Source organism: Oreochromis niloticus, linkage group LG8 (genome assembly GCF_001858045.2).
Source record: "Oreochromis niloticus isolate F11D_XX linkage group LG8, O_niloticus_UMD_NMBU, whole genome shotgun sequence".
NCBI lineage: Eukaryota > Metazoa > Chordata > Actinopteri > Cichliformes > Cichlidae > Oreochromis > Oreochromis niloticus.
Window position 1 is genome coordinate 29487947 of NC_031973.2, and position 26363 is coordinate 29514309.

Genomic DNA, 26363 nt, shown 5'->3' on the forward strand with positions numbered 1-26363 from the left:
GTTTGTTGTCTGGTCTCCAGTTGATCGATCTCGCTTCACAGTAAAAAAAGAAAGAGAGCTGACATTTCACCATACATGTATATCCAAGTGTCACTGGTTCACTAGCTGGTTTCAGCTGAAATGGCTCTAATGCCCCACAGGAGGGGCATTACAGCCCTCCTGTGGTAATGCCCCACCACAGGAGGGGCATTATAGCCCCTCCTGTGGTGATGAGGAAAAACTCACCAGTTTGAGTAAAAATGTAGAATCATCTTTTTAGTTATCCTTGAACATCTTCCTCATCTGTAAAAAAACCATCCTTCAGCTGCTTTCAATCACATCTCCGAGTCTGTGTGAGCAGACGCAGCTCGTGCTCGTCTTCAGGGTGAAGCTTGACATGCTAATAAAAGAAAACATGTTTGCAGCTCAGTCTGTGGGTTCCTCTGCGTCATTTGTGCAACTGTTTCTTAGTAAATTATACAAGAACAGGAAACGTATTTAGAAAAAATGGCTGTAGTCATCCAACATGCCCATAAAAGGCTTCATGATATACTGCTGCTGTTCACCTGCTCGTCTTACTCTGCTGGACTTTTAGGAAGTCGTCAGTTTCACATATAAAGTGCTGTTTCTTATTATTTTAATGTGCTGAATCCAAACCCGACAATTAAAATATCTGAGTAGCTGCTGTCTCCAAGACATTTATTTTTACACTACATGTTGTTTAGATGACTTTTTCATATGTTTGGTAATACTTGACCTTTCTTCATTATGAAACAATAATCAGAAAGGTCTACACAGATTAGTCTTAATATGAAACATTAGAAAGCACAGCAGGGTTATTGCAGCCCCGCCCTCACATTGTGAGCAATGCTGTGACGTTTCTCAGTTACAATAATGTGACATAACTTCTGCCAAGCAGCTTCTGTGTTTGGTAGCGTTGGTGTCACTGTGTCTGTAAACAGGCATGTAGAGTGGCCCAGTGTTAACAATCCATTCAAAGTTTGCCTGACATCCACTGAGGTCATCGAAGTCCATCCATTCTTTTCCACCTATCAGGGTCGTGGGGGGCTGGAGCCTATCACAGCTGTCAGAGGGTGAGAGGCGGGGTCCACCCTGGACAGGTCGCCATCCTGTCACAGGGCTAACACAGACAACCATTCACACCAATCCCCACTAACTGCATGTCATTAGACTGTGGGAGGAAGCCGGAGAGAACATGCAAACTCCACACAAAGACCCCGGCCTGATGGGGTTAGGGTCCTGAGTTCGATACCCTAACCTGGAACTGAACTCAGGACAGTGCTAACCACTGTGCTGCCCGTTATCAGAGACAAATATAAATAAATGACAAGTCTTCAAAGTCAACTTGATGATTTATTGGTGGAAACTTGACAAAAAGCTTTAGAACCTACAAACTGTGATGTGCTGTGTTTGTCCATTTACAGAAAATACTGTAGAAAGATTTTAAATGCGTCACATCTGACCTCTGACCTCACTTTGACATTTCTACCTCCCTCCCAGGTATCTTTGACATCAGTACTGTGAAGACAAAGTGAACGACTTACCTATAATACATGTAGTATATTATATAATAACTCAAGTTATTGCCCAGTCATGTGTTTGGAGCGCTACCCTGATTTTTGCTGCACTACAAACTTTGATCTTTCATGTTGTTTCAGCTCCTTCTTGCATTCGCTCCTGCCTGATGCTGTTACAGAGCTGCTCTGTGTGCATTTGTTTGACTTCTCTCAGACCAACATCAGAGCACGCACACTGCTGCAGCTCCGTTTGTTTTCCTGGCTCATGTGTACACAACAGAGATGTGATGAAGGGTTCTGCAGTCTTTTCCACAGGCTACACACTGCAGAGCGCACAGGTTCATCCATCCACATCAAAAACACAATAACAGCAGAGCTTTTTCACAGCAGAGATGGAGCTTTATTACAGTTGACTGTAAGACGCATTAATATAAAAACCCAATGCACTACTTCTGGAAAAAGAGGCACACACTCTGGTTGGTGCAGACGGTGCTGTCACAGCACCAGGATGACAGAGTCCCACAGCTCTCATTTGTTGCCCTTAAGGAGGCGCAGCGACTCCTGAATCATGTTCAGACTCTTCTCCACTGGTACGTCACAAAAACCCCAAACACACTTTAATATTATAAATGTTTCACAGTGCAGAAACAATACGAACTAAAAAGTAAGAATATTATATATACAGTGAAAGAACTTTTGGTGAAATATACCCAATGATGTGTTTGCCCAACATAGTGCAGAGAAAGGGAAGCTGAGAAGCTCGGGGGAAACCCAACCCCTGCAAACGCAGCAGCAAAGGTGTCTTAAGTTTAACTCGCACTCAGGCTTGTATCCAGACTCCTGCGGTGCATCAAAACAATCTTGTGTGTAATCTTGTGTGTTACATTTTGCTTTTTATTGCCAAAGTCCATCCCTACACCCAACCAAATGAAGACAACCTTCTGCTCTCTCGGGTGCGTCTAACATTTACGCTCGGGTTCTGCCCGTTCGTGTCTGCCACTCCCTGCATTGAAAAAGAGCCAAACAACCAGCTCCACGCTGCGCTGCAAGAGAAACAACAAGGACATCAGCTCATCTACACTCCTGCAGCTCATTTACTAACTTGCAATAAGATAAAGATGTTAGCGTCGCCACCATAGCAGCATAGCTACGTTACAGCTAGCCTGCTAACTTTAGCGTGATAAAAATCCTGTTTAAAAACAACAACAACAACAACAACAAAACAGAGTTTTTCACCAAAGCAAAAAGATTTTACCTGCGAGCTTAAATAACGTAAAAACAGTAGATGAGTGATTTTTAGCCAACGGTAAAGAAAAGATGGAAAACAGCATGCAGCTGTAAATGTGATGTCATGCTATAAGCTGGCCTCTCAGCTGCTGTCACAGTCTCATCAGCTGCCTCTGGGCTGATGCTCGCTCACATACACGAGCAGCAGGATGCCTGCTGTAGCGTTACTCGCTAACACAAACAGCTGAATCAATCGGGAGCACGTGGGGACGGCTGTCGCCGACAACACGAACAAATGAGAGGAAATGAAAACTGAACATGTGAACAGTGTGCCCGCCCTCAGACCGAGACGCTCCTATTCAGAGTTCTCACTGACAAACGCATCCAGTGAGGAAGGATGATCCAGCGGTCCGTGAGGTCCTCATGGTTTGGATCAGCCTGCTGCGGTGCCGGCTCAGCCCTGATAAACTAGTTCAAGTGGCCCCAAAAAGTAAAGAGCCCTGAAAACCAACAGTCTGGATTCAGACCACAAAGGTAAATGGAAAAGCATCAGAGGGTCAGTCTGTGACTGGAGCTGGAGCTGTAGACATTATGGTGGAGATCCGGGCTTGGACTGCTTGTATTGTTGGTGCTCATTGAGGAGCTCGTAGCTGGAGACCAGTGGATGGTACCTCAGACACCACCTGACGGAGACACAGAGCAGGAGCCAGTGTCAGAACAGACCATGATGCTCCAAAACAGAGCTGCCCCACAGCTGGCGTCCGACCGAGACAGCAGACTGAGGAGCTGCACCAAACACGGCGTGAACACTGGGAGGGACTTACCCCGCGCTGCCGCCGTCACACGAGGACATGGCGAGCGTCTACTTGGTGTGATGCTCGTAGGGAATGCTATTCTGAGGTTGAGGGAAGAGAGAGAACAGAGTCAGTATGTCAGAATCCAAACACACAACTCAGCAACACGACATCATCACACACACAGGCATCACATTACAGGACAACACTCTGCAAGTACCAGTTTACAGACTTTAACATTTACTGCTGTAATAATACTGTAATAATACTTTTGGTTACTAGAAAAACTCAAAAACAAGCTAGAGCCCAGCTTTGTCGTCCGTACTTGTGTGCGGGCTTTCCTGCGTGCTCAGGTCACATGAAATATTCAGTGAGTCTCATCTTCCTGCTGATGCTGTTGGTTCACACAGACTGAGAGCAGAGGGAGTGTTGTACCTGTGAGGTGGACATGCGGGAGGTGTCCTGTCGCCCGGTCAGATCGGAGGATGACACGTTGATCGGAGCGCCGCGGTGCAGCCTCATGCTAACCTTTCGCTCACGCTCCATCCCGGACACTTGTCGAGGAGACGTGTTAGCTGGAGACCATAAACACATCGTACTGTGAGATGAATGAGTCCATGTTTCAAAGACTGACTGCAAAGGGCTGGAGTTCATGTTAACCTGTACACGCTCGCACCGTGTCACAGTAACATCACTTGAACCGTTAAAGAAAAGACAAATGAAGTGAGAGCACCATCACCTCCATCAAGGAGCCAGCCGCACAACAGCTGACAGATGATCAGCTGATGTGCTCAGGTTATTGAGGCCAAAGAAAACAATACAGGTTCATCTTCATCTGCAGGATGTACACACTGCATATAAACACGTCTGGACTTTAACACCAGATTCCTACAGACTTATGATCCGAATGCACCAGGATCAGTTCTATAAGTTCTTTACATCGTGTCTCTTTTATTTATTCTTTTGTGTTATTTCAGTTACAGTATGACAGCGGCGAGGCTGACAAGCTGGAGAAAGGAAAAAAGGAAGGAGGGAAAAAACAGAAGAAAATCTAATAAAAGGATGGAGTACAAATAGAAATGCACAACGCTGCACCTGTAAGAAAAACCAATATGGAGCATCTGGAACACAGAAATATGAAAATGCACAGATACCTGTAGAAACGATCTCCTTGTGGTGCGTGTGGAAGAGAACGCCGTCCTCTACCGAGGTTGTTTCCTAGATTTTTGTGCGTATTTGGGACGCTTACATGTGATCTAATGATGCTAATGCAGCTGGAGTGAACTGACCTGTCTGTGAGGTGGGTGTTAGCGGGGTGGGCACTGTTCCCTCCTGGGTCCCTCGAGGGCGCCCGGGTGCAGCAGGGACTCTGGCCCCGGGGTTCCTGCTGTGCCTCAACCGGTCGTCCCGATCCCGACGCTCTCGTTCTGCTTCCTCTGCTGCACGGTTGGCTCCCTTTAGCAAATCACAAAAGAACGGATTATGGACCCGACTGAGACTCTGCAGGTTTATTAGCACTCTGCACGCATGCTAACCCTGTACTGTAACCATCGCGCTCACTTTGCCCCGGCACAGATTAGTTTATGCTCAGCAGGCTTCTGTACTTCTTACTTTGGCAGTAATGTGTGCGCTCGTGTTGGAGCTTTATTCCCCTTCATGAATTCATCACTCTGTTACAAAGATGGCATCACAGGACCACATACCAGCCTCCTAATGTGATAGGCTTCCCATCCTGGTTTGTCGCCAACATGGACGACTGACAGGGCGGGACTTTCACCAGCTTTGGTCTAAAGCAAAGTAACGACCCTTACAGTCCACGCCGAGACATCTGAACCTCAGCCACAGAAAAACTTAGACGGGGTAATTAAGTATCTATTAAATCTATTACATGATTCAAACTAACAGTGTACCCTGTTACAAAGTGGAGGGCTGCTCTTTAAGCCCGTGTTCATGTCCATGTACAGTTTTAATACCTCTTTACATTTGGACAGAGTCGGGCATAATTAGAGGCGTGGCTGCTTTGAGTGACAGGTGGATCCTGACTGCTCGTTACACCTGACGTAGTTCAAGTCACTGAGCTGGACCCAGCAGCTGCCTTTAAACGCAGCTAACTGTGTTGGTACTGAGCAGCTGTCAGCAAGACTCAAACAACCATTTCAGATCATTTCTAAATGATTTGTGTCTCCAGTTTAACCAGCACACAGACCATCATGAACTCTGTACCTCACTGACTCTGGCTTGTTGCTCACATTTTGATATTTTGATACATTCAAAAATAGACACACAATAACAAACCAGCAGCTAACAAACGAGGAGGAGACGAGCTGTGTTTGTCAGTCTGGTCCCCAGCAGGCGCCCGTCTGTGTGATGCATCCTACTAAGACTAGCAGGTAACTAAAGATCTCAGCGTCCTGTGTAAAATGCTCACTTGCAGCTCAAACATGCAGCATAAAGCAGAGAGCTAGCATGCAGGAGAGGACATGCTTTGTCAGGTAATCAGGAGACACAGTTTGCTTCTCTATAAAAGGCTGACGTCTGTTTCTTTAATGTTAAGTAATAAAGACTTCATGAATTACAAACGTTCATCCATTACAGAAAAAATGACTCATGACCATCTCACAGACAAAACATTATGTACAGCTACTTTCAGCACTATTGATATTTAGTGTTGCCGTTACAGTATAAAGGGCCTCGAGGTAATCGTTGTTGTGTTTTGGCACTAAAGAAATAAAACTGAATGATATTCCAGCTCCATCAGAACATGTCTCAGACCACAGGATGGAGTCACTCCTGCTAAACCTGTTGGTTTTTAATGTTCTCCTGCTTCTCTGACAGCTGATACTCACAAACTTCAGCATGTTCCAGTCAAACACGTAGTCGTAGGAGAAGCCCTGTCTGTGGAACAGGTTTCTGAAGAGCTGCCGTAAGTACGAGTAATCGGGCTTGTCATCGAAGCGCAGGGAGCGACAAAAGTTCAGATAGGTGGCAAACTCAGCTGTGACAGAAAGTGGAAACATGTTTCAGCCGATGTGCAGCTGGGATTCACACGGCTTCAAATAAAGGAAAGCTCTGAAGACTGCAAACTCACAGGGGTAGCCTTTGCAGAGCACCTCGATCGGCGTGGACATTTTCTTCTCACTGATGCGTTCGTACTTCTGCCTCTTGGTAGCGGCCTTCAGCCCCTGCCAAGGCAGCGAGCCCAGATTGAAATACATGAGGACGTATCCCAACGACTCAAGGTCATCACGCCTCGACTGCTCTGTGGAGACAACGAGCGGAAATAAAGATGAGAAGAGGAAACAGGTTTCACTACAGCAACAGAATATCTCAGGTGGGATAAGGAGGAGCAGGAGAGACTGCATGGCGGATGACAAACAGGCTTGTTACCGATCCCAAGATGAGTGTTGATTGAGGCGTAGCGAGCGGTGCCAGTCAGGTTCTTGTTCTCGCGGTATGGGATGTGCTGGTGCGTGCGAGCGTCTCGGTACTTTTTAGCCAGACCAAAGTCAATAATGTACACCAAGTTGCCCTTTTTGCCGAGTCCCATCAGGAAGTTATCCGGCTTCACGTCTCTGTGAATGAAGTTCTTTGAGTGAATGTACTCGATGCGACTGATCTGCAACGGACCACAAACAAAGAGACAGATTAGGTCCAATGCAGCGCTCGTATCTGATGCTCAGCTTCATTCATGCATGCACGTGTGCGTGAGCAGCAGGTGTGTGCACATTCATGTGTACACATTCATGTGTGTGTGTGCAGCTCACCATCTGGTCAGCGAGCAGCAGGACCGTCTTCAGGCTGAACTTGCGGGAACAAAAGTTGAAGAGATCCTCCAGGCTGGGTCCCAGCAGCTCCATCACCATCACATTGTAGTCGCCTTCAGCTCCACACCACTTTATTGTTGGGATGCCCACTGCAACCACACAGAAACAAATGCGTCTGTAGTCACTGTCTGATGGGTTTCTCCTGCTGGCAGCTGTCTCCACTATCACCGCCTCCTGTGCTGCTCAGAATAGGCACAGAGTGATGAAGGGCGTGTCCTCGGGGGTAAGAAAGTGCTCCTGCTCTGATACTGAAGCTGAAACCTTCACTCACACTCACCAGGGCTCGTGAGGCCCACACCCACATCACAAAGTGTGATTCTGTCCTACTTCACTCCCTCGTTTAAATGTGGCGCTGACAAAATGAAAACTGGCGTCCTGCTTTTGTGTTGGTATGGTCAGTATGCCTGTGTGGGGGGCGTGCTCTGAAATATCACATCAGTGTCTCTGAATCCTGGAAGCTGGAAGTTTCTTTATTCAACTTTTGGTTTGACTGATCTTGGATGGATTTTTCTAGAACAGTATTGACTGGGTTGACTTTTTGTGGATTGTGGATGTAGTACAATGACAGTGTGTGCACCTTCTGCTCAGTACTGTGCTCGCTGCCCTAAATGTCCGTGTTGGCTTGGGATTGAAGGCTGATTCTGTATTCCTGACGCAGGAAAACAAGTGAAACTACATCCGAGATCATTCCCACGCTCTAAAGGAAACTCCGCACTCTCTCTGCGGCCCACATGCGCCTGCATGCAATCCTGACACAGGCTGAGCAGAACTGTCACGAGACAGCAGACGGTGCTGTGCTGGAGTCTCCTCTCAGACCTGGATCAAGCATCAGTCAGGTCCTGGACTGCCTGTGGCGTTACATAAGCAGGCTTACATGACATCCCACAGGGTGTGACTTAGACTCAGGAACGTGAGGGCCAGTCAGTGATGTTGCTGCATCACCATCCACCACCTACACCAGCCACTGAAGGTCTGTCCTGTCCTTCTGTGGACCTGTCTCACAGTCCTGACACTGCAGAGGGACACAGACAATGACCTGGAACAGCTGGACTACCTGTGCAACCTAAAGGGTGAAGCAGGTGCTGTCCCATGCTCCCAGCACTGACACGGACATGAAGGAAGAGCGAAACTGGACAGCTCAGCAGTGTGGAACGCCGCAGATTCACAGTGTTTGACTTTCTCAGTGATAATCCTGAACTGAAACGAACTTTGTGTTAAACTCTGATCATCACTGCTGTGAGCAGCTGTGAGTGTCACAGCACAAAACACTGGATGCTACATCCAAACCACGGCCGCTGGGACAGTCGAGGCGTGGACTACGCACAGAAACCTTATGTGCTAAACTGCAGCACAGCGGTGGTCCATGGCTCACTGAGGTCATTCAACATGAACATTTCTTGCGTTTGTTTGGTGACTAATGTGGATCACTGCAACGACAGGCAAGTATCCATCACGTTACACGTGGAGGAATAAAGAGAGCAGAGAGTGGGAGCAGGAAACGAGTCCTGCAGCTATGTGTGACAGAGCGCATGACAACGAAGACACAGACAGACTGTGGTCACCTCCTCCTTGCATCATCTTGTAGATCTTGCTCTCGATGTGGAGCTGCGGATGTTTCGTCTTCACACATTCTAACTTGATCGCAACTTCTTCTCCCACTGAGATGTCTGTGCCTGGAAAAAGACCAACAAGCATACACATTAATACACACAGTAGCTGTGTCCAAATTCTGCATCTGCATTCTGCATCCTCCTGAGGCCGCATTTGTAGACCGATTACGTCACAGCGACGCGCCGAAGGCTGTCCAAATTCGTAGACTCCTCCAAATGCAGCTGACAAATGCGTCCTCCTTTTCCCCGAATTTGAAGGATGGGTCGGGTGTGTCCTTCGTGGCCCACCATATCCCAGAATTCATAGCGCGGCCCAGCCAAACTGCAGTTTCCGGCAATGGCGGCCGCTACTAAGTTTTAAAATTACTCTTATTAATCCTTCTGGGTCACAAAATAAACTTTTAACATATTTTCAGGCGAGAATGTAGCTGTGTAAACTTCAAATATCAGCTCGGTTTATCAAGATATCGCATATTTGCAAAAGTGCTTCGACGTTTTCGGAGACGTCTGTTACCCACCAGCTCGATAGCTAGCCGAGAGCTCGAGGGTCACTGAAGCCGCCGAGAACGGCACAACTCCCGGCACATCATTTTCAGATCACCACGGACTTTCGCTACTCGGGTTAAACGTAATATATAAGTCACTTAGACAACCTAAAAATGATATTGTTGGGCTTTTTTCAGTGTTTTATTTGTTCCTGAGTAAATCAGTTTGGCTGAGATTAAAGATATTAGATTAGATTAAATAAAATAAAACTTTATTAATCCCCCGGGTGGGTTCCTCCTTGGTTTTTACACCACTGAATAAACGTCAAACAGAAAACTGATTAAACAAAAGTGTGAGATGGTCGAGAGTTTACGCCAGCGTCCTGTTATAATTTAAATAGCAAGCAGCAGACGGCCGAGTTTATTAAACTCCACCGAGACAGCGGTGACGTTAATCAGAAGGCTAGACCGTCCAATTTCACAGCCGTTTACTTCCGGTCTACCCGACCTTCTGAGGACCCGGCCCACGTAGACCGCGAAGGCTGGGTCCTCAGGAGGATGCAGCCCATGAATTTGGACACAGCTAGTGACACACACACACACACAGCCTGTGAATGTGGCTGTGTGACTTTAAGGCTGACACTAACAACTTTGATGTTATTTAACTGAGGAAAAAACGATGCTGTACTGATGCAATGATTACTGGAAAATGTAGTTACACAGTAACTTAAATCCTTCTCATAGCTGGGTTGTGGAAGCTGCCATATTACCTCGCCATCTTGAGTACAGAAGCTAGGATGGACATGCTGTGTCACCTAATCGTGTTTTATGTATGTGGTGAGAACCCAGGGAGATAAACCCTGCAGTCCAAACGAACAGTCTGAATACATCCTCATATCATGTGTGAGCGTCCACCGATGTTAGCGCTGACAGTGCTCAGTATCACTATCACTGGACACTGCTGACATCTAGTGGTGAGACTTCACACCCTGTAACTTTAAGAGGTGCCTGCAGCATCACAGCCGTAGAAAAAACAAAGAGACACATTTAAACACAGTAACAGTATTTTCATTAACACAGGAACAGATGAAGATGGTACAAAATGTTTGGTATTCCAAACATTCCACATTATCTCCTGTGGATAAATCCTGAGCTCCACTGGAGTCTCAGTCTTTTCTAACAGGTGAGTTCAGTCTTACAGAAAACCAGACTGGTTCATCTTCAGCCGACTCTCCCGACTTTGGAGAGAAACACGTGGAAACTTGCGTTCACACGTTATCATTTTCACTGGGACAACAATCACTCCCCCATCGGGTGTGTTCATATGACCCTACGTACCACATGATGAGCTCCAACCACTCATTTTAAAGTGATGACTGAATTTCTAGGAATTAAGATAAGTGTGAATATTATCTTTAGCTCTGGCACAATAACACCTCTGAATGTGAGTAAGTAGCAGACAGCCACAAATCCAGCCTCAGGGGTCACAAGCAGCAGTAACAGGCCAACCTGGCTCCTTCAGACCTCCACCACAGGCCCGTCCCAGAGGATGGACAAAACCAGGCGCCTTCTAAACAGGGTCAGGGTGACCTTTGTTTGAAGTACTGCAGACTCTCCGTCCTCACATGGAGCACAGAGGGTTTAGACTTTTACATAATGCAATCCAGTCAAAAAGGTTACATTTAAAATATTTACTGTGGTAACTGATGTAAGGATGTCTTGTATGTACCTCACAGTGAGTGATACACACGATTAGCAAAACACAGCGTGCTGGATGTGACGAATTCACACTTCTAGCTCAGCATACAAGTGAAGACTAAGCTTCTATCATATCAGGTAGCATCTAATGCTGGAGGCTGCTGGGCCTCAACCACCACGTCAGTATGTGTGGGCTTGTTGTGTGATGCAGAAATCAGTAACTTTGTGGTTAAGTGAATGAAATGTTCTGTTTTTGATCACATGTGCATGTGTTTGTTGAAACAGTACTGCTTGCTAACCCATACATGAGTGCTGTCTGTTTCATTGTAGGTGGTAACTTCTGGCTGAACCCCGCCTCCTTAAAATAAATTCAAGATGGCCGCAGCCCAGATGTTAAAATTCAAGCTACAACCATCTTTTTATACAGTCTTTGTTCATATCAGTGGCAGGTGGACTTTGCCACTATGCCAGTCAGCGTGTCCTGGCTCACACTGGTGCCACTCCCTGTACCATTGACGTTATGGACTGTGGTCACAGTGGGCGACCCCTTGAACAGGACAGACTGAAGAAATTCCCACACGGAGTGGACAGTGTGGCTGTACGGTTACATACATGTGTAACACAAAGGCTGACAGATATGTTCTGCATTAAGACCTGCGCAGTACACACTCTTCCTCGTTTTGTTCCTTGTTGTTTCCGTACTTTCACCCCCCCTCCGTGTAACCCACCGTGTGTTTCTGCAGTTACGGGAACAGCGGGGGGGCAGCTGCTGGGCGGATGACCTGCCTGAGGTTAAATCCCAAACACGGGGTAACAAACAGTAAATGTCACGTAGACCCGGAAGTCCTGGAGCGGTGACCTAATCTTCACTTTCTGAAGCGCAGCAGTGTTTTGAACGGTACGTTCAGGTGACAGCTTCCACTCACCTAAGTAGATGTCCCCGAACGACCCACTCCCGATCTTCCTGCCCAGCCGGTAGCGGTTGCCCACTCTCAGCTCCATGTCCGCGGTGCTCTTTGACACAGCGCTCCTTATCTTAGTTATCAAGCACTTCTCCTGTTGTATGAAGGACTATTAGAGCTTTGAGCCCATCGGTGTACACAGTCCGGTCCCTATCGATCTCTTCCTGTACCAGCGCAGGTTTCACCATCCCTTTTTTCTCTTCCTGATCACCGGAAGTCTGTAATATCGGTATGGCCCGGTACCGTGAAACGCGTAGTCTATGCTCTCAGTAGTTTGGGGGCCACTGTCACCCCAAACTTAACGATGGACTCAGATTATTGTGACCCGAATCCAGACAGCTGAACTGGTACGCAGCGTCTCCCAGTCTGTGAAAGCTGTCACTCGCTGCTGACGTCACTTCCCCTAGCAACTACAGGCAGATGTGGAAAAACATGTCAAATTGAACTCTTGACACTTACTCACATGTACTGATACAGACACGGGAAACCCAAACACACTTTGGAGCACCGTAAAGCGCTGGCTCGGTGACGGCGGTGACTATAAGGAAGCAGAGCGCGTGAAGCTTCTGGCTCTTATCACAGTTCATTTTGCTTTCTTTAAGCATCTGTGAGGTCGCTTTGCTTCTTTGGGTCGAACAGAGTCCAGTAGACACACTGTCTGTGTATATAACAGCATTATTGTGGTGAATGTGTGCGGACCACGCCCACAAGTCTGTTGCTGTTTTCTGATTGGCTCAATGTGGACCGACTACAGGTTTTTTTTCATTGGCTGTTAGGAAGCTTCTCACATGGCAGGAGTGTGTTTTTAAAGTTAGGTAACCCGCCCTCACGTGTACGCCAATGCGCTGTCTGTGTGCTGCATTCAAGTCCTGTCAGAATGCGTGTTTTTATCGCTTCATCCCGCCTCACGCAGTTCACAGGATGAGCTTTAAATATAAAATACATTCTGGGTGAAAATACTCCCTCCATGTGAAGGGTCCATGTAAAAGAAGAAAAACCCCAAATGATTGTTGATCACACAAGAAATGCAAAAATTAGCCAAGTAATGCAGCAAAGTTATGGCTGAGTTATAACACCATGGCAACGTAATAATAATCATATAATGACAAATGATAAATATTTTTAGAATGTATTTTGCATGGCTGACAGCAGGTGGTATAGAATAGATTTTGCAGTCAGTGCAGATTTGAGGGTGAATGTCTGCAGCTCTGTGAGTTGCTCAGTGAGCCAGCATCCTGTGGATGCTCCGAGGACTCACCCAGGACAAAATGCTAACTTTCTTTTTACTTTCTGTTTCAAACTGTGACAATAACTCACTCAAGGACAGAGTGTATAGGTGATCATAGGGCCAAACATATACAATTCAGTGACATATGTTTATTCCTATTTAAAAAGTCTTTTAACTTTATAATATTTAGTAAGATAAAGTAATGCATTTTAATTACACAAAGGTGACAAAATCACTCTCTCATAACCAAAAGACTGCTACTGGCTGTATGGGACATTTTTATATAGATCCTGGTGTAAAATCAGGATGACGGTTCTTTCATTTTGTTCTTGAACACCTCAACTCAGTGGGTGTGTGGGATATTTGATTAAAGATCTTTAGTCACATAGTTTTATACACCACTATTGAATGTAATCATGATCAATTCTTAAACTCTGGATCCCACAGTGTGTTTTTTGTCACTTTCCTTCACCCAGAAATAAACATGATCAGTAGTGAGTCAAAGACCTTAAGTGATGACTCCCAGTAGGGCTGAAATGACCTGGGACTCTCCACCGTTTGGTCTAAGAACTGAAGAAGCTTCTTTAATGAGAGGTGAAACTTCAAGAAACATCCAGTCGCTTTCCTTTCCAAGCTCCTCACACTGTGCCAAACAATTTTTAGTGCAGTTAAACTTCGGGGTCACTGGATATCTGTACGCATGTTCAAAAACAGTGATGCTAATAGTGCTTGTAAATGATGACTTTGTCTTATGCAATTAATTTCCAGCTTTCAAAAAATGAGTAATAAATATATGTATTTAATATATGTATTTATTACAACATTTTTGCCATCTATACGACATAAAAAGTATGTTACAAGAAATGAACTCACATATCTGTTTTCATACATAAGTGAAGTGAGCCCTGGCAAAAATCCCCCCATAGGTTTTGGTCAATAATAGTAACAATAAAAATAATAATAATTTTAATTATATTTATTATTATAATGTCACCGAAGAATGCTTTAAAAAAAAAATAAAGCACAGCTAGAGGTTGAAGAGGTCAGTTTTGAGTTTCTTAAAAAAGTCCAGTGATGGAGCTTAGATGGGAGAGAGTTCCAGAGGTGGGGGCTTTCAAAGCTTTATGGAGCTGGGTGTGAGGGGCAGAAAGCAGACCCAGCTGCTGTGTAGATGCAACAGGTCAGGCTGGTACTGAGGAGCCACGGCACTAAATGAGACGAAGGCTCTTGTAAGTTTTTGCACAGGTTTATAAATGGGGGTGTCATGTTCCCAGAGCTTAGTCATGGCCATAAAGCAGGTAAAATAAGTATTGAACAAAGTATTGAGCAAAGGTTTTTGTACAAAATATTGAATACATTTCAGTAAATGTGTTCAATACTTTTTCACCGTGTAATCTTTCATTATTAACTTAATTTATGGGTGTCTACAATTTGAATTCTTTGCACGTTTGGATTGGATGGGTTGTTACAGACGTCATGTTAACAGCACCTTCATAAATACATTCATTTAGAAAATTGGTGACGTGTTCAATACTGATTTTACCCGCTGTATTGGAGCCTATCCAGAGCTTACAACACCCCCCAGAATATCAACTTCAGGGAAGGATTTAGATGAGGCAGCCCTCTGAGTCAATGAGTAGATCTCTGATCTTCCAGATTAGGACTTTGACGCCCAACAGCTCTATCTTATTGCCGCTGAGCTTCAGTAGAGGTTAGATGACATCCATGTGGTGATTTTAAGCATAAAGCTAACGAGTGATTGTAGGAGGAGCTGGGTGAAGACTTTGGTACTGAGATAAAGTTCAGCATAGGAATGGAAGCAGAGACCATGGCGGTAGATGATGTCACCAAGAGGGAGCATATAGATGGTGAAGAGAAGGGGTCCAAGCCAGAGGTGTGGACTCGAGTCACATGACTTGGACTCGAGTCAGACTCGAGTCATTAATTTTATGACTTTAGACTTGACTTGAAAAAAGGTTGTAAGACTTGTGACTTGACTTGGACTTTTACACCAGTGACTTGGGACTTGAATTGGACTTGAACCTGTTTACTTGAAAAGACTTGATATTTTACCCAAATCTAAAATTTAACATACATATTATATAAAAAGTGCGGACCATTAATTCACTTTATTCATTCATTCATTCTTACCACACTCCGTATGTATGTGAGCGTGGGCTGTAGCACAGCCAATCAAATTAACCAGATTTGAAAAAAACAAGAACAAAAATGCTCGAGCCAAAAATGCTCCCAAGAGTAATTTCTTTCGGGTACATAAACTACGAAGTAGTCAACAAAAAACGAAATGCAATATGCAAAACATGCAAGAAGAGAATCACAGACGGAGATGGAACAACTTCCAACTTTGTCCGACATTTGAAGTTGCATAAAGAACGGTAGGTGGTGCTTTTTTTTTCTTTTTTTTTTGCTACGATGAGACAGCTGACTTAGCTAACTTCATCTTATTAGCAAATGTTCTTCGGGCTACGTTGATGATACTGTTTGGCTTTAACAGGTATGATATGTTTGTCATGCTATTTTAAATCCGGTCCTGCAAGCGCATCCAAGAATAACATGCAACTTGTTAGCTCAGAATTGTCGGTGAATGGTGAGCAGGGTCCGTTTCAGAAAGTGGGTTCTGTAGCTGTACTCAGTCTCTCTCCGTCTCCTCCCCATCATTAACCCCGTAGATTTAACCCAGTTTAGACTGACAAATATTTATTTTACCATCACATCACAATTCAAAATCACTGTGTTTAATTTGCAATTAGTGTATGGTCGTGTTTAACTTTTGCATGTCTGAGCCTGGGAAATTTTTTTTTGGTTAGAAAATGTGGCCCACCTTAGTGTGTAATTGAGTAGTCCTGCTATACATGGCCTTTTTCTTCTGTCATTTATGTCAATACATCAAATAAAATACTTTGATCTTATATTATTAGCTGTTGTTTATTTGCAAAGGTTATTCTCAACAGGGATGCTAGACAAAAACGGCGTTTTCTACAGACAGCCTAGCATACGCTCTCCACTTGCGAGTGAAAAAAGAAAAAGAAAAAACACCCCTTCCCTATTGGTGTTAGAGTTTACCATGTCAGCCAATCAAAAAAAATGATAAGGCAACATGTGACATTTGGTTGTTTAGGGAGAAGGGGAAGTTTTTAGGAGTGACACCCGCGACGGAAAGCGGGCGAGCGAAAGAAAGAGAGAGAGAGAGTTTTCATATGTGAGACATTAGTGACGTTTAGCGTGTTTGGAGGCTATAGTTAGTTTGTTGTGTAGTTATTGTTTTGTATTGTGTGTCGGTTAGACTGCTGAATTTCATATTTGATCTAAAAAAGCTGTCAAAGGCAGATTCCAGTGTAAACGCTGTCTCCACATAGAAAACTGGACTGTTGCACCTCCAGTTGTCAGACCTGCAGGGTTTAGGCCTGTGCTGTTCTCCTCTGTCTTATACTGAACACAAACTACATTTTTTGGACTGGCACAAATAATTTGTGTGCCTTCTTATTTGATGCAGCACACCTGATTGTTCTGTAAATAGATTTAAATGGTTATATAAAAAACGCCTGAGGCCTTGGCTGCATTTTTAGGTAAATAGTACCATATAACTTTGTTGTTTGCAAAACTTGTGCATAATTTTTAGAAATGTACAATTTCTATTTGCATTTCAAGTTATGAAAATGATTCGTTAAACATGTAAAAAAATATAACTTTTTTCTACTCGGATTCTGAATTTGTTGTCTGAATTTAGATCAACTGTGCTAATATAGTATACCAAAATGAAAAAAATAACTCAAATTTCAGATATTTGAGGTTGTGCTGTAAATAATGATACCAAACAAGGCAAGAAAAACATATTTTAAAAGTGAAATATAGAAGTAAAATCAAAAGTAGTCAAGAACGGCCAATTATACCCGGGACCCCAGAGGGTTAAAAAAAAAGACTTGAAAGGACTTGAAATTCAAAGTTTCGGACTTGGGACTTGACTTGAAAGTTGTCTGTCTTGACTTGTGACTTGACTCTGACTTGCTTGACTTTACTTGAGACTTGACTTGTGACTTGAGGATAAAGACTTGGGACTTACTTGAGACTTGCAAAACAATGACTTGGTCCCACCTCTGGTCCAAGCACAGAAGCTCAAGTTCTGTTGAAGAATCAGGAGAGTACCAGTGAGGCCAAGATGGCTGCTTATACATGAGAGAAATGTGAGAAACAGGGTCGAGGGCTGTAGAAAGATCCAGGAGGATGCAGATGTGCCCAGCGTCCGGAGCAATGACAAGGTCCCGGACTTCCTCACAGGTGGATTTCCTTCACTCCTAAGAAAATAAAACAGCTCACTACTCTTTTGCAAAGGTCTCTGCAACAGAACCTGCATACAAGGAAACTGCAGGTTCCAGTTTTTCACACAAAAGGCAAGACACACAATCACAGTGGCAAAGGTGCCATACTCCATTACTACTTACTACCCAAAGATCCAGCAAAGACTGAAGGGCTGCCACCGCCTCAAGTAGTGGCCACAAATGAGGATATCAGGAAGAGGTGTGTGATTACACACCTGTTCACCAAGCCCCATTTCTCACCATAACCAACCCATGCACACACACACACACGTGACTGCTTAGAGGAGAGGGACACACAGAAAATGATGATCCAGCAAGGCGAGGACTGAGGGACTGTGACATCATCAGGATCCACACCTGGCTTTCTGAGGGGGCACAGAGCAGGTAGACATGGTGCTATGTGTTCATACTACACACTGGATTTAATCATTAGTTTCTGTTACTCTCTGGCTGTCTTCCACAATCTGATTTTTGTCCTGTCCCCCTCCTGTTATTATTGTAGGATCTTTAACTAATATGAAGCACCTTGAGGTGACTACTGTTGTGATTTGGTGCTGTATAGATAACATTTAATTGAATTTAACTGAATTACAACTGCCTCTCTACATGATCCCTATATGTCTCTCATAATAAACCTTCTTAAAGAAACAGAAGAAACTGGTAAGCATCAGACCAGCAGGCTTTCCAGTGGCTAATTAGAGCTGGACAGAATAGCAGCCATCAGTATCAGTGATATCAGTGAGACGAAATGTCTGCAAAGAGCCTAGAGTATTATAACAACAAACAATACACACCACAAAATCAACCTATTTAATTGTCCATGTACTAATGTTTACTTATGTATTCATTTAAATGTGTATTTGTGTTCTGTAACCAGCAAACGACGTTACAATTATAAATCATCTTCAGTGTTGGGGTTGGACTAAGGATGAGGGCTTCACCCATTTCTGTTTAGGCTAATGCTGACACCTGGTGGACGCATTTGAACATGAAAGTAATGTAGGAACTCCGTCAGCTCTGAGCCATCGGTGAACTTATTATTATTTATTGCATAGGCTCAGATTAAACCCACATGCAGTTCATTTGCACCATTTTGCTGTTTGCCAACCACCAATAAACCCTATAAAGAAGAATAAGACTGCCTTGGTGAAGGAGGCTAACCATGGTTGATAACTTTTGTGCCCCAGGTACTCTCTCGCTTCTTTGAGCTTTTGGATGCTGTGAAACTGTTAATGGAAGGGAAGGACTATCCCGAGCTCTCAGACCTCAAGTGGATGATGGATCTGGCCTTTTTGGCCGACATGCTGTGTCACTTGGACAGACTGAACCTGACCCTGCAGGGTGAGTTAAAAATGCTGCCTGACCTGGTGCAAAGTGTGTTTGGTTTGTCAACAAACTGAAGCTGTTCAAGGCGCAGATTCAAAAGGGAGATTTAACGTATTTTCCCACTAAGCAACATGCATAGTAAAAGAAAAACACTATTGTGAATTATTATATTTTTGTTTGTGAACTGAGAGTTTGTGTGTGTGAGACAGTTCACACAGTGTTCGTTGTTGAAAACGACTGGCCTGTGGTTTTAGTACTATAGGAGTCAATTTCTGTCATTATCATGTTGGTGTGTGACATTTACAATAAATCTGGCTGAGCAGAGGTGTGTGTGTGTGAGAGAGGAAGGGATGGGTGGTGTTCATGTGTGCCCAGGTGTATGATGTGGCTCTTTGCGGTACCACAGTAAAACATGTGGCTCTTGGTCTCTGACTGGTTGGCTACCCCAGCCCTTGCCCTTCATGTATTTCAGTAATGTCTTTTTCTCCCGTCTCCTCCTCTCGTTCACGTTTTCCCCTTGTGACCCATTCCTTCAGTCACGTGTGTTTCCCCCCCAGCCATCATGTTCTGTTTGTGCTAAGTTATGTCCATGTCTCATCTCCAGTCCTCTTTTCCCTCTGTATGTATTTACAGTGTGCGTGTTCCTCGTCGGTTCGTCATGTTAAGTCTGCGTGTCTTAGTCCGTCATGTATCACTCCAAATCTCACTACCTGTAACTGATAATAACTGTTTGCTGAGTGTTATGTCTAAAAGGTATTGCACAATCACCTCTAGTAGAGGATCAGGTTTGTTTTCCACTGATAATGGATTTTAACATGACTGACCAATGATTGCACGTCCATGTTGGATCTTATAAATACAACGAGCAAACTTCAATGTTTTAAAATGTTCAAAACTTAAGATATTATATTTCTGAAGTATGACGGAAGGAAAAAGTTACATTATTTCATATTAAAAAAAAATCCAATTTCATATGATCAAATTTATGTCAAAAAAATCTAAATTTTATTCCCTCCTATGTCATGTGTGAGTACTGTACTGTAAATGTCATGGATATCAGATGACACTGATAACCTAATGCTAATTGCAATAACTATGCAGAGGTCTCTAGGCCTCGACTTTTATGGAGCATGTGAAGTTTGGGGCAGAGTGGACAAAGAAAAGTTTCTCAGCAGGTTCAACAGGTTGCTACAACACAGGCCGATGAAGTATTGCACTCACTCATCCAAAGTGGCAAACATGTAACATACACCCTAAGACTGATGCTGCTTTTTACTCCTTAGTTATGATTTAATCTGATATTCTGTAGCCTTGGAGACAGTTTGCATAGATTAGAATGTTAGATTCCTGTGATGTCATCAATGCCCATGTTTTGTTTTAATGTCTTGTGATAGTTCTAACTGCATACAAAGTCAGAGTTCAAGTGAGTTTAGTACAAAGAGTACAATTTTGAACCAGTTCCTGACATGTCGTCAAAATCTTGGCTGACCTTTACCACACCACGTGCTGTGGGTGTGCGTAAATATCTAGGTGAGTAAAGTCTCCTTTACCTGTTAAATTCATCTTAATTTGGGGCTTTTCCTTCAGGTGTTTTGATTCAGTAGTAACCAACTGATCTTTGTACAAACTGCAGACCGCCACACTGAGCCCTGGTTCCTCAGGATAGAGGACAGGACGTCAGATGGGCGAATCAAGAGCTCCAAACGAAAAGATTGTGCCACAGAAAGACTGGAAAAAGCTTCCAAAAGAAGCAAGGACAGCAAAAGTCCAACCCCAGGCCTCAGCCATCTTGTCTTGGAGAAGTGTAAGTGAGACATTCAGAGAGATTATGTTTTGTTTTCTAGTTATTGATCATCTGTAGGCCTGTGTGGAGTTCAGAGGTCTAATTGGTTTTTGGTTTTCCAGCTGCTTTCAGAAAGAAGAGCAGCAAACGAAAGTCAAGCAGCGATGGAACAAAACAACCACGCAGTAAAAAGAGCAAGACATCAAGCTCACAGGAGGAGGCCAGCTGCTCCGTCTTTGAGGCAGATACACCTTTGCCCAGCGCATACAAAAGTCACAGTATAGGTAAGAAGTACACACCACACCTGCAGTGATAGAGCCTCTTTCCCAAGCTCTCAGAGTTTAGCTGGTATCCATCTGCTAATCACCAGGAAGCTTCTAACAAAGCCTGTGTGAATGTGTAAATTGAGGCAATGACAGCTTTCCTACATACAACTAATCACAAGCCCTGTGTTTGTTTTGTCTCTCTGTAGAGGACTTTGAAGAAAAATACAAAGAGCAGGATAAGCTGGGTGAAGGAGGCTTTGGGACTGTCTTCTTTGGAAAACGCAGAGAAGACAATTTCCCAGTATGGCTTCTTATGTGTGCACTTTACAATTCTTCGAGTTCCTCCTGTTCTCTTTTTTCTAAAACACATTTTCTCTGTAATGCAGGTGGTGATTAAGCATGTTGCTCATGTTTTAGTCAGCTACCAACCAGTGGTAAGAAATGTTTGTCTTTTTCTGTTGTTTTCCCCCAACGTGTACCTCAAACAGCCTAATGTTTGAACACTGACCTTGATGTTCTGTTTCTCAAGCTTCTTAATGGTAAAATGACCAAGATTCCCAAGGAGGTGGCATTGCTAATAAAAGTGGGGGCAGGACCAGAGGCTACAAGCAGCAATGTGACCCCCATTTTAATCGACTGGTATGACTTGGAAGACGAACTCATTATGGTCTTTGAAAGGCCAAAAGAAAACATAGACTTGGAAGCCTACCTGGCAAACAGAAGAACCTTTGTGCACGAGAGGGAGGTTAAGGTCAGCGAGTGGCAAGATAACATATATGGCAGTCCTTAATGGATAATGTAAATCTGATTATTTGAACGTATTTTTCATTTGTCTGTCAGGTCATAATGAGACAGCTGGTACATGCAGCCGCTGAAATGCAATCCAAGGGTGTCTTCCATCGAGACATTAAGCCAGACAATATTGTGTGTGACACATCGCCTGATCATCCAGCATTTCAATGTGTCAGATTCATCGATTTTGGCATTGGAGTCACTTTTACACCAGAAGCAATCACACGAAGAAATGGTAGGTCGTCAGCCTCACTGTTTAAATGTCCTTGCCTGCCCACACGCTTAGTGCCCACGCGCTTAATGTCCACACGCTTAGTGCCCACACGCTTAGTGCCCACACGCTTAGTGCCCACACGAATTCCTTACCATGAATAATTTCTCTCTGGATTTTAGGGACCAAATCACCTGCTCCAAACTGGCAGGACTTTAATGCCACCACAGCAGACTGCGTCACAGTTTTGCAGCTGGGTACGGTGATGGATTGGCTGGTACGTCACATCATCCCTGATGACAACAACACATCTGAGATGCGCACTGACATTTCAGAGGGTAAGCTGAATGTTAATTCTTTAACCTGTCGCATTACAAGGCTTGAAAATTCTGTTTTCTGTGTTATCTGTCTTTATCTGTATCGCTAATGCACACGCAGACTTATATAAACACCAACGTGATAAACTCGAACCCCACTTTTGTATTTCTGAACAGATTGCAAGTGTTTTCTGTTGGGTTGTTACTGTCAGAGCCATGAAGACCGTCTCACCCTAGAGGAAGTTCAGAATCATCCCTGGCTCAAATGACGTACTGATGCCAAGTAAAACAGGGTTACAGAGCAGGAGCTCTAACAGAGAAGTATTCGGTCACATTCAAAAGCTATGGCACATAGCTGTCCATGTTTTTATCATTTCTATCATTTTTACAGGGCCCGCCCCTCTGGAAGCACCCCACAAGAGCAAGTGGACCATGAGATCGCAGTGGAACTTCCACCCGGTCTTTAGTCTTGTTGCCATTGTATTTTCCATACATTTCCCACCCACCCCCAGCAATCCGTGGAAAGGGGATCTCTCTCTGAATTGCCTTTCCCGAGGTTTCTTCTCAAGTTTTTGAGGAGTTTTTCCTCGTCTTCTTAGAGAGCTTGTGCTGGGTTAAAAACTGTTGCTACTATTAGCCTGAGTTATGAATACAGTTGTGGCCTAATGTTTTGTCAGTGGTACAAAATTTGCTTTTGCGCACTTTGCCACTTCAGTCTGTATTTAGAGCCACAACTGTATACACAACAGACCGAACATGCTCAGCTTTGCCAAAGCTAGCAGGAATTGGAGTTTAATTTGATCAATTAATTATTTATGAATCAATTTAACAAACAAATGGGCAAATGTATAGAAATGTATCAATCAGGGAATTAGTAGCAACATTAATTGGACAATCTAAATTTATTGGTTGATTATTAAATGAATCTGGATAACTCATCCTGCATCTCCTGTGTGTTTATGTCACTGATATTGATTTATTAATGATTATTTTTTTGTACTAATGTGTCACAATTTCCTTGAAAGTGAAAGGGTCTGGATTTCTTCTCTTAAGCGCCTCAGTGTCATCATCCTGTTCTGTCATACTAAGATATGCAGTTGTGAGTTTTTCATTGCTTCACCTGCACAAAATACCTGGGCACAAAAAATGGTCCAGCTCTCTCCTGCTGTCCTGTTGTATAAGGCGCACACAATTCACCGTGATGAGAGGATAACCTTTCTCACTGCTCCTGTCCTTGATCCTCTGAGTCACTTAAACACCAAACTACTTGTGTGCTGTAGGGGCTTTTCTGATGGTTGTGCTAAGGAGTCCTTTCCCTCCCATCAGTTGCAGAATGCACTCAGAGTTGTACAACACTGGTGTAAATATCAAGATGATGCAACTTTGAACATACTTAGGTCAAAAGACTTTTGACTAAAGTAAAAAGAAAAGTGAAACTAACAAATAATATGGATTGGTGTTAAATAGTTACTAGTTACTAGACAGTAACTAGCCCAGGGGATGCTAATCAACTGCCAAGGAATATCAGTGACTGACTTATTGATGCTAGTTAATAGCTTAGGTATTCTATGTGGTAACCTGGAAAGTAATCACTTGCCTTAAAAGTCTCGCCAGTCCCCTACAGACACTTGTTGGTGGCATTTATTTGTTTATGTTACAGGTCCTGCTGTAGTGGGCGTGGCCACAGAATACAATCCTGTAAAACAGGAGAGATAATGCACAGAGGAAATTTGTTCTTGTTCAGTTTCCCTTTCAGGTGAGGTGACTCTGGGTTGCTCTGACATATAATATGTGTATTTGTTTTCTGGGCTCTCTCTGGATTCCTCTGGGGCTGATATGTTGGTCTGAGATTCACTGTTTGATGCTGAGCTTGTGGTGATACTCTAAGCCACTACTGTACTCTGGCTGTTTCAGAGTTTTCACAGTCACTGCTTTCAGGTGTCTCCATCCAGTCACGTCTCCCAACATGATGACTTCTTTTCTTTTGGTTCCCTCTACGTGGAAGTGGTCCCCCAGTGGTCAACAGGTAGGTCATTCACGAGGTGTAGGAGATTTCTATGAAGTAAACACACTACGTCTCTGAACACATTTTGTAAATGGGACTGTCACTCACTTGTTGTTTGACTCCCAGCAAGGTCTCAGTTTTCCAGGTCCTCCCCTCTCACTCATGTTACAGACCAGGACACTGTCTCACCAGGTTGGAGAGTGACTGTGTTCTGTGTCTGATGATCATAGTTCTTCTTACGCCTTGCACTAGAGTGCTGGCTGTTCTCAGCTGCAATACGGTAAGCCTCCTCCATCCACAAAGCCCACTTTTTAGCATTGCTCTGAGGTGTTTCAGTCCGATCTCTGGCTAACAGGCCAAAAATTAAGTCTACTAGGAGATGGGGGTGTCGACCCAACATGAGGTAGTGGGGTGAAAAGCCTGTTGCCTCGTGCCTGGTGCAGTTGTATGCATGTACTATCTGAGGCAGATGCTCTTTCCAGCTGCTCTTTGCCTTCTCCTCCAGTGTCCTTAGCATTTGAAGAAATGTCCAATGAAATCACTCAGCTGGGTTGCCATTTGGATGGTATGGTGTTGTCCTTGAGTGAGCAGCTGCAGCCAGGTGTCGTAGGGTTGTAAATAAGTCATTTTCAAATTCCCGCCCTTGGTCGTGGTGTAGCCATCTTGGAAATCCAAACTGGGGGATGAAGTCATTAAAAATCTTTTCTGCAGCTGTTCTGCCAGACTTGTTTTTTGTGGGGTACGCCTGAGCAAACCTGGTGAAGTGGTCAATGACTACCAAAATGTAGTCGTAGCCCCCCCCATATAGTCTATGGACACAAGTTCGAGCGGTGCAGATGTGGAGAGGCATCATCCCATTGGGGCTCTGATGTGTTTGACTGGTTTCTTTTGCTTAATGCAGGGGCGTTTTCTGGTCACATATGCCTCAATGTCCCTGTTCATAAGAGGCCAGTAGAAACGGTCCCGTGCCAAGTGAATGACCCTCTCTGCCCTGCGTGACCCATCATGGAGATGTTTAAGCACTAGGAGATGATATTGTGCTGGCAGCACAAGCTGCTTTCTCTGAGCTGCTGTATGATGTTGCAGCTGATTTTCCATATGAAGCTTTCCCCACTCGTGCATAAGCTTTCTCACAGAGCCACTGGCTCTCCTTCTGCCATCATTAGTTATTACTGATTTTGTTTCTTTCAGTTTGATAAGTTAACTGATAGTTGCATCCTTCCTTTGGGATTTTACCAGGTCACTGTGACAGGCTGCAATGGTGACATGTTCACAGGTGTCTCTGGCTGGACATGTTAGGCACAGGGTAGCGACATATGCAGCATCTTGTCTCTTTGCAGACTCACAACCCTCCCATGTAGCCTGAATGGCCTCTCTCGTCAGCTCTTCAGTACACTTTGTGAGGGAGGTGTCAATGTCAAGTGGAAACCAAGAGAATGAGTCTGCATCAGTGTTCACCTTCCCCGGCCTTTATTTGACATCAAACCTGAAATCTGCCAGCTCACCTACCCAGCGGTGGCCTACTGCATTCAGCGTTGCAGTACTCATCACATATGTGAGGGGATTACTGTCTGTATAGACCAGGGGTCGCATGTGGCTCTTTCATCCTTATACTGCGGCTCCACATGGCTTGGGACAATAAATGATAAGTATTTATTTGAAGTGTATTTTATTTGCGCTACTTTTTTTAAATTGTAGAACTAAATTGGAAGATTATTGTGATCTTGAAATATTAAAATAAAATAATATTTTATTATTTTCGTTGTTCAAAATAAGCGTCGCATAACGTGGAAGCCGGTGCACCCGCCAAAACGCCGTGCATGTATCGAGACTTTCAATCCCGGGTAGGCCAAGTGTGGAGAAATGTAAGAAAAGAAAAATATCTGAAGAAAATAGAAGATTTAATGATGCCTGGGCAGATTCATTTGCATTTACTTCTGACGAGAGTGGCCTACCAGTATGCCTAATGTTATGGAGAGAG

At 44.1% G+C, this 26363-nt stretch overlaps 3 protein-coding genes across 9 annotated transcripts in view; 2 read left to right on the plus strand and 1 right to left on the minus strand.

Annotated features, from left to right (window-relative positions):
- The window catches only part of LOC100707149 (carbonic anhydrase-related protein 10), a 1009504-nt gene that overhangs the window by 108759 nt on the left and 874382 nt on the right, over window positions 1–26363 (plus strand). The window lies entirely within an intron of this gene.
- csnk1db (casein kinase 1, delta b) lies at window positions 1335–12754 on the minus strand. 2 transcript variants are annotated; one of them, XM_005471202.4, is made up of 10 exons: window positions 12581–12754; window positions 8925–9035; window positions 7303–7451; window positions 6926–7154; window positions 6627–6797; window positions 6385–6533; window positions 4828–4993; window positions 3974–4113; window positions 3569–3639; window positions 1335–3427 (listed from the first exon to the last, which is right to left on the minus strand). In XM_005471202.4, the coding sequence occupies exons 1-9, from the start codon at window positions 12720–12722 to the stop codon at window positions 3607–3609; spliced, it is 1290 nt and encodes a 429-aa protein (XP_005471259.1). In that variant the 5' UTR covers window positions 12723–12754; the 3' UTR covers window positions 1335–3427; window positions 3569–3606. The 2 variants fall into 2 exon arrangements, with proteins under 2 accessions (XP_005471259.1, XP_003454101.2); XM_003454053.5 differs by lacking the exon at window positions 12581–12754 and adding an exon at window positions 12082–12530.
- On the plus strand, window positions 15687–23315 carry LOC102075744 (serine/threonine-protein kinase pim-1). Of its 4 annotated transcripts, none has more exons than XM_019362170.2 (11): window positions 15687–15741; window positions 18870–20538; window positions 20642–20812; window positions 20914–21075; window positions 21264–21358; window positions 21444–21491; window positions 21587–21808; window positions 21898–22084; window positions 22243–22398; window positions 22555–22660; window positions 22769–23315. In XM_019362170.2, exons 2-10 carry the CDS (start codon window positions 20475–20477, stop codon window positions 22644–22646), a joined length of 1197 nt encoding a protein of 398 aa, XP_019217715.1. In that variant the 5' UTR covers window positions 15687–15741; window positions 18870–20474; the 3' UTR covers window positions 22647–22660; window positions 22769–23315. The 4 variants fall into 4 exon arrangements, with proteins under 4 accessions (XP_019217715.1, XP_019217713.1, XP_019217712.1 ...); XM_019362168.2 differs by having other exon boundaries at window positions 18870–19023; window positions 20403–20538; window positions 22555–23315; XM_019362167.2 differs by having other exon boundaries at window positions 22555–23315.

Excerpts from the sequence above, each read along its gene's own strand:
- csnk1db (XM_005471202.4), bottom strand. The coding sequence starts at position 12,722 with ATGCTTAAAGAAAGCAAAATGAACTGTGATAAGAGCCAGAAGCTTCAC. Across the intron at positions 7,155-7,302 it reads TGCTGCTCGCTGACCAGATG|ATCAGTCGCATCGAGTACAT; the intron begins GTGAGCTGCACA and ends GGTCCGTTGCAG. Across the intron at positions 4,994-6,384 it reads ACTGGAACATGCTGAAGTTT|GGAGCCAACCGTGCAGCAGA; the intron begins GTGAGTATCAGC and ends GATTTGCTAAAG.
- LOC102075744 (XM_019362167.2), top strand. The coding sequence starts at position 20,475 with ATGTCGTCAAAATCTTGGCTGACCTTTACCACACCACGTGCTGTGGGT. Across the intron at positions 20,539-20,641 it reads GGGTGTGCGTAAATATCTAG|ACCGCCACACTGAGCCCTGG; the intron begins GTGAGTAAAGTC and ends TACAAACTGCAG. Across the intron at positions 22,085-22,242 it reads AGCAATCACACGAAGAAATG|GGACCAAATCACCTGCTCCA; the intron begins GTAGGTCGTCAG and ends TCTGGATTTTAG.